General features: G+C 41.9%; 1 protein-coding gene and 1 long non-coding RNA gene across 17 annotated transcripts in view; one reads left to right on the top strand and one right to left on the bottom strand.

Moving 5' to 3' along the window:
• The window catches only part of LOC100729329 (general transcription factor IIH subunit 2-like), a 40,682-nt gene extending 33,600 nt beyond the window's left edge, over positions 1 to 7,082 (bottom strand). The window contains exons 1-2 of one of the 2 annotated variants that reach the window (XM_023562679.2): positions 7,014 to 7,082; positions 2,606 to 2,691 (exon numbers count right to left, since the gene is read on the bottom strand). In XM_023562679.2, coding sequence (XP_023418447.2) covers positions 2,606 to 2,657 — 52 coding nt within the window. In that variant the 5' untranslated portion in view covers positions 2,658 to 2,691; positions 7,014 to 7,082. Of the gene's footprint in view, positions 1 to 2,605; positions 2,692 to 5,951; positions 6,950 to 7,013 lie in introns of those variants that run through there. The other variant, XM_063258471.1, reaches the window with a different exon arrangement.
• LOC134478147 (uncharacterized) overlaps positions 1 to 7,632 on the top strand; it is a 71,643-nt gene that overhangs the window by 45,451 nt on the left and 18,560 nt on the right. The gene's annotated exons all lie outside the window — the stretch shown is intronic.

The following is a 7,632-nucleotide window of genomic DNA, read 5'->3' as shown; positions in this document are numbered from 1 at the left end:
ACAATAATACTATTCACCACTGTGCAGAACTCAGTTTAAAACAGTTAATCTTAGATTCCAAGAGTTTATTGGGAAAACAGGCATTATTAAGTTATTTCACCTAAAAGGCATACAGGAAGGTGTCATTTTACTCACGAAACACCCGTAAGAACAGGGTTACATGTCTGGGTAATTAAGACAAAGTGCCTGTGTGCTGGAAAGGTAATATAACGCATACCTGAGAGTTCAGTCAGTTTTTCAGCTCTTTTAGTTACAATTATGCCAATCTCAAAACAAAACAACAAAAGATCATTAATTTCATATGACAAATTACTTCCTCGATAAAATTTATGTAAAATAAATTGGGCTGGGGATTTAGCTCAGCGGCATAAGCACCTGCCTTGCAAGTGTGCGATCGTGAGTTCAATCCCTGGTACCAATAAAAAAACGAAAAAGACAAAAAAAAAAAAAAAAGAATTGTAAAAAAATAAATTAGTATGCCTACAAAAGAAATAAGCAACACACGAGAAACTTTTCTTTGTGCTATTTTGAACAAATAAATTTAGCTGAGTTTACCACCTACTATTAAACTTTTAGTTATTTTGCTTTTTGCTAAATGTACCCAAAAAGAATATATAATCTAGATCACTTAGCAAATGATACAATGTATATCCTATTTTTTAAAAAACAAATTACAGTATATTTGGTAGCAAAATAGTTATGCAAGTCTGAATTCTATCATTTATCTACATACTTGACTGATAGAATTTTGATCAAAATACTCTTCTACAAAGTACTCCAACAACTGTTTAAAGAGAACAAAAAGAAATATTACACAAGGGCAAAAAACAACCAAACATACAATTATGCTTTGATAAACCTGTTTATCAAGGATCCCTTCTGATATTCTGTTTTCTTTTTCTTTTTGTGCTGCTAGGGATGGAACCCAGGGCTCTGCACAAGCTAGGGAAGCACCTACCATTAAGCTACAATCCCAGGCCAAATGTGATTATTAAGTTATTTCACCTAAAACACACAGGAAGGCTTCGTTCCTTCAAACTCCCATAAGATATTTAAACTTACAGATTTTCAAGAAAATGTTTAGTTGCAAAAATATTAAATAGTAAAAACTATATTTGAAATAGTAGGTGATAAAACAATAATGACCCAGATTTTTTTAGATTTGATTTTGCTTTATGGTATTGAAGACTGAATCCAAGGCCTTGGTACCAAGCTACATCCCATACCCTTTTTATTTATTTTGAGACAGGGTCTTGCTAAATCACTGAGTTGTCCAGGCTGGGCTCAAACTTGTAATCCTCCTGCTTCAGCCTCCAGCTGGGATTATAGGCATTTCCCACCATGCCCAACTTGAATGAATTAGAAGTAAGCACAATGGCAAGCACCTTACAATTCCAGCGGCTTAGCAAATTGAGGCAGGGGCTGGGGATATAGCTCAGTAGCACAGCAGCTGTGTGTGGCAAGTGCAAGGTCATGAGTCCAATTCCCAGTACCAAAAAAAAAAAAAAAAAAAAAAGTAGAAGAAGAAAGAAAAAGGGCTGGGGATTTAGCTCAGCGGCATAAGCACCTGTCTTGCAAGCAGGTGGTCGTGAGTTCGATCCCCAGTACCAGAAAAAAGAAAAAAAAGTATTAAAAAAAAAAAAACAAAAAACCAAGTTTGGTGTGGTGGCACATGCCTATATAATGCCAGCTACTTGGGAGGCTGATGCAGGAGGATCAGAAGTTCAAGGTCAGCCTGAGCAACCTATATGTTAACTCTAAATAAATAAATGAAAAGTGCAGTGAATATAGCTCAATGGTAAAGCATCCCCAGGTATAATCCCCAGTACTCATCCCCATCATCTCGCAGGGAACCAATTCAGCTACTGAAGAGCTACTGCGGCAGAAAGACTGTGAGCTCAAGATCATCCTGACCACACAGTAAGATCCCATCTCAAAGAAAAGGGAATAAAAGAAACAAAGCACTAACATACTCTACAACATAGAAGAGCCTTGAGGCAGTATATTAAGTGAATGCCAGATACAACACACCACTTTTGTTTTGGTACCAGAGATCGAACTCATGACCTAGCGCTTGCCAGACAGACACTTAGGCTGCTGAGCCAAATCCACAGCCCAACGCACCACATATTATATGATTATGGGAAATCAAAAGGGAATATCTATAATAAACAACATAAATTAGTGGGTGTCTACAAGCAGTGAAAATGGAATTAAATGTAAGTAGCCATTAATTAAGTAGTCATTGGAGTAGTTAAAGTGTTCTTAAAACTGGTTTATAGGAGGAAAAAAGGACTGATTTATGGTGCCACATGCCTGTAATCCCAGGTCTCAGGAGGCTGAGGCAGGACTGTGAGCTCGAGATCAGCCTGGGCTACAAAGCGAGCTCAAGGTCAGCGAACTGCATAGTGAAACCCTGTCTCAAAAAGACAATGGCTTATGATAGGAAATTTTCGGGCTTATGATAGTAAATTTTCTAAAAACAATCACTGAACTACACACTGGAAGTGGGTGATTTTTAACACATATAAAGTAATTTCAATAAAGATGTAAGCAAAAAGAGATAATATCTACAAGAAAAAAGAGGCCTTAATGCCATACTTACCAAGTTCTCTCATAGCCTCCTTCCCATCGCTTAGTTCTTTCAGGTTCTTCATCCATATTTTAAAAAGTGTGTATTATTTCAGCACTCTGTAAAAGCCGTAAGACTATGAATGTTCTAAACATGTCTGTACAAAATGCATCCACTTATTTAAAAGTTAAATGGGGGGGGGGGACAGGCATGGTGGCACACACCTGTAAACCCAGCACTCAGGAGTCTGAGGCAGGAGGACTGCAGTGAGTTCAAGGCCAGCCTGAACTACAAAGACAGAGCATGTCTCAAAAACCCAAAAATGGACTGGGGATATAGCTCAGTGGCATAAGTGCCTGCCTGGCAGCTGCAAGGTCATGAGTTCAACCCCCAATACCAAAACCAACCAACCAACCAACCAAAAAAACCACTGATGGGTATGGCAATGCATACTGTATTACAAACTACTCTGGAGGATGAGGTAGAAGGCTTTCAAGCTCAAGGCCAGGGTGGGCAATTAAGCAAAACTGTCTCAAAATAAAATTCAAAAGAAGAGCTGTGTCTATAGCTCAAAAGCAATTGCCTAACATGCAAAAGGCCCTGGATTTAACCCCTCGAACCAGAAGAAAAATAAGAATGTAAGTACATCTTTTTTTTTTTTTTTTGGTCTTTTTCTTTTTTATTGGTACCAGGGATCGAACTCACGACCACACACTTGCAAGGCAGGTGCATATGCCGCTGAGCTAAATCCCCAGCCCCAAATGTAAGTACATCTTATTCTTTGTACTTTATTCAATCATTTTTGTTAGGCCCAGAGATATAGCTCAGTGGCACAGCCCTTGCTTGGGCAAGTACGAGGTCATGAGTTTTTGTTTTGTTTTTCTGTCTTGTCTTTTTTTGAGACAGGGTCTCGCTATTTGGTTCAGGCTGTCTTCGGGCTCACTTTGTAGTCCAGCCTGGTCTTGAACTTTTAACAATTCACCTCCCTCAGTCTCCTGAGTGCTAGGATTACAGGAGTGTGCCACCACACCCAGCAAGGTTATGAATTTGATCCTCAGCACCAAAAAAAGAGAAAAAACAAATTGTTGTTAGTGAAAATATCCAAATATGAATATTTATGAACAAACAGGATTCCAATACAAATAAACACCCTTTTACAATTTGTGAAAGAATAAAAATGCTTTATGGACATCACAAAATAAGAACATAGATTTATGGGAGTCAATACAGGTGTAGCTGAAATATTATCCATAAGTGACATTTACCACAATTGGTAAGTATCTGATGATTCATTTCGTTCTCTCTCCACCTTTGTGCAGGTTGGAATTTTTTGTTTTGAGGCAGGGTCCTATTATGTAGCCCAGGCTGACCTTAAATTCATGCTGATCCTCCTGCCTTGGCCTCCCAAGTGCTGGGATTACAGGTGTGTGCCACCTCACCTGGCTGTAGGGTTTGAATTTTATTATCAAGTTTTTAAGAATGAAACATCATTTATAAATGGCTAAATGCTTAAATATCATAAGTCAAAAGAATAAAAATAAATAGCCAGGTGTGGTGGTGTATACCTGTAATCCCAGGGGCTGAGGCAGGAAGATTACCACAAGTTTGAGGTCAATCTGGGCTACATAAAGAGTCCAAATTCAGCCTGAACTACATAAAAAACAAACAAAACCAAGAAACCAAAAAACAAAAACACCAAAGTTGGTGATAGAAAGAGCCCATGAACCATAACCAAGTAATACACATCTCTAGCACACCCAACCTCCACCCTCCTCAGTGGTGTCTCCTGGCCCAACCCAAGATGAGTCATATACCCTGTCCCTGGCATGGATAAAGATAACTTTTTAGTCAGGATGAACTGTTTTCCACACCCTACTCTGCCTTCTTAGGCCTCTACTTGCTAGATAACATGGCAATAAGGAGGAGTGCCTGACCACTGTACTCTCACTATATGAGGTTAGATTCCAGAGTTGTATTGTAGCCTAGGGGCCTTTGACTAAGGAGAAAAAACAGAAGAAAACACCTATCCCTTGGCAAAATCTTCCTTACCCTTTAAATTCCATACAATTGTAAATGGAGAATGTACTGAAACTGTTCAGTATGACAAATATATTTAGTATATTTGACACAGTCTATACTGACTAGATTTTCATTTCAAGAATGTCAACAGGAAGTTGACCAAGGACTAAGTGTGGTTTCAGAATTCAAGGATAAGTTTACAGAAATTTGCCAAAAATATGAAGTTGTTAAGGAAAATACTGTGACTGACCAATGTTTGCATGTGTGTTGAGACAGTCTCACTACATAGTTCAGGCTGGGTTTGAATTCACCATGTACTCCAGGCTGGCCTCAAACTTGTGGCAATCCTCCTGCCTCAGTCCCCCCAGTGCTTGGACTCCAGGGGTGCACTACTACACTTGGCTTTTGGCACTGACCTATGTTGATGGCTGTCTCCTGCCCTGAGCTGGAGGAGTGGCTGATCCTAAATTGAGGGAATACATCCCCACCTGGACTCATCCTTCTTCGCCTGTGTCTCAGTAACTATGACTCTCACATATAAGGGTATTATCCCTGCTCCTCCAGAATCTTTCCTAATTGCCCAGGAAGACTTATCAATTCACCAAGAATAAAAGATTTTCTCTAAGTGCCCCTGTCTGCCTACCTAAGGTAATTGTATATCAATAAGATCTTCCTCTACCTGCTCGGTAATGCTTAGCCTTGAAATAAATATATACAGAGAAAATCTGCCAAAAAAAGGTACACACATTTTAGAAAAACTTGTATCAGTGTTTTAATACTTTATCTGTGGAGGACCCTAAATGATGTCCTGTATCGCAGGACACTACACTGCTACACTAATCCACTACACTGCTGGCCCTTAGAGAAGAAATTGAAAATGCATGAGCAGCAGTCTTAGCGACCAAGGTGACCCATGCAGCAGTTCAATATACTAATAAATGTCAGGAAACTAATAAGCACCACTTTGAGTACTTGTTGTAATTGTAGGTAACGTATTAATCTTATGATGCCTCAATAAATTAACTATCAATAAAATATTCAACCAAGTGGGGTTTTTTTTGTAGACTTGTTTTGTCTTGCTTTATTTTTCATAAAAGGTCCTGCTATGTTTCCCAAGCTGGTCTCAAACTCCTGCCATCAAATAGTTCTGCCTCAGCCTCCAAAGCAGCTGGGGCCATAGGTAGTTGGCACCAGGTGCAGCTTTTGGAACAATTTTTTTTTTTTTTTAAAGAATCTGCCTCTTAGAGCTGCTGGCACACTTCTGTAATCCCAGCAGTCAGGAAGTTTAAGTAGGCAGATTGTTGCAAATCTGAGACCAGCCTGGGCTACAAAGTGTTTCCAAGGCTAGCTTGAATCTCACCAAGGGTTCTTTTTGTTGTTGTTGTTGTTGTTTGGCCTTTTGTCTTTTTGAGACAAGGTCTCACTATGCAGTTCAGGCTAGTCTCCAGCTCCCTTTGTAGCCCAGGTTGGTCTCCAACTTGCAATGATCCTCCTGCTTCAGCCTCCAGAACGCTGGGATTAAGATGTGTGCACCACCACAGCTAACTTACAACTTTTTCTCTTCCTTACATGTGTACACATATTTTTAGCAGACTCTGTAAATATAGATAAGGAACATAACCAATGTTTTACCCTCCATTTGTATCATGCTTTTATAGAAAATACTTTAAAGAGGCGACCTATAAAGGCACTTGTGAAATTAAAATCCACTGATAAGTTGGAGACTACTGCTAAGGTATCACTTTTTTGTGACACCTTATAATCAGATGTTATTAGCTAAAATTCCGAACATTTTCCACTGAATTAACAAACCACACACTGTAAGAAATTAATTTCTTTCAGGAATTTGGTGATCTGCTGTAACAACCTGAAAAACTAGAAATGACAGTAAGTTTAACATTTATGCTATTCCGCACATGGTAGCATAGTACACAGTGACTAAACACTGTCCTATTTTCAGTATTTATCCTGCACATCCAAAAAAAAAAAAGGACACGTAGTGTTCAGTTATTTTGTTGGACGAGATTGAAATGGTATCTGCAAAGAAACGTGAGCGGCACCCAGCACCGCCCTCGGGAAGGCATTCGCTGATAAAAGAGGCAAGTTAGCACTGGGCCTGCCCGCCAAGTGCGAACTCAGGGCTCCGAGGTGGGCAACTCAACCGCTGCCACAGAGCCAGCCCAGAAGAGGGCTCGCACCCCGACCACCATTCCAGTCCTCGCGCTGGGCCCCAGGCGGAACCACGTCCGCGTTCGCGGCCCTGCGCGTCTTTCGCCACCTGCCCGCACTCCCTGCCACAGTCCTTCTCTACTGGGCCAGCCAGGCCAAGTCGGCCGGTCCTCCGCCCGACAGCCTCCCAGACGTCTCGCCCAACCTCCCGCCGCCGGGCCAGGGCACACCCCAGCTGCACGTGCGGACTCACCGGCCCGACGCGAACGACTCTCCGCCGGAAGCGCCGCCCGCCTAGAAGCGCGCCGCTGAAGCTCTTCCGCAGAGCGCTGCAGCCTGGCAGAAACGTTCCGGCTGCTGCGGACAGCAGCTGCCAGAGCAGGGTGCAGGCCGGGGAGCGGCGGGGCCTGCTGAGTCGGCCGGGCAGCGGTAGCCGCGCTCCGCTGGGGCCGGTTGGAGGAGACTGATTTGATTTCTAAAAGATTTCAACGAAAGAGGCTGACTGCGCCTGTTCATCTCACAGGATTTATTAAGCTCCGACTTTGCGCTTGAAACCTCTGGAGCCACTGAGGAAACAGCAATGAAATCTGACCAGAAAAACGCTTTGGACTTGGAATTTCGCTTTAAGGACAGTGATCCAGAAGAGCTCACTGTGCCCACTGTGCACTGTAAGGATGGTGCTGCCGAGAGAAATTAAGATTGGAGAAGGAAAGGGTTGCAGTTCAAAGTAAAGGTAGTCCGAGGAAATTTTCAGGACAACAGGCGAGCCATAGTCCAGTGAAGGAAAATGTTCACCACACTCCTACCTGGGGAAAGAGCTGTGGAGGCAGAGGGGCTGGGAGTGCAAAGGCCCTGAGGCAGAATCACCTCAG

The sequence above is a fragment of the Cavia porcellus genome, unplaced genomic scaffold, assembly GCF_034190915.1.
Source record: "Cavia porcellus strain 051 isolate PalLab524CR breed Dunkin Hartley unplaced genomic scaffold, mCavPor4.1 scaffold_11, whole genome shotgun sequence".
Taxonomy (NCBI): domain Eukaryota; kingdom Metazoa; phylum Chordata; class Mammalia; order Rodentia; family Caviidae; genus Cavia; species Cavia porcellus.
This window is presented reverse-complemented; position numbering and strand designations above follow the sequence as displayed.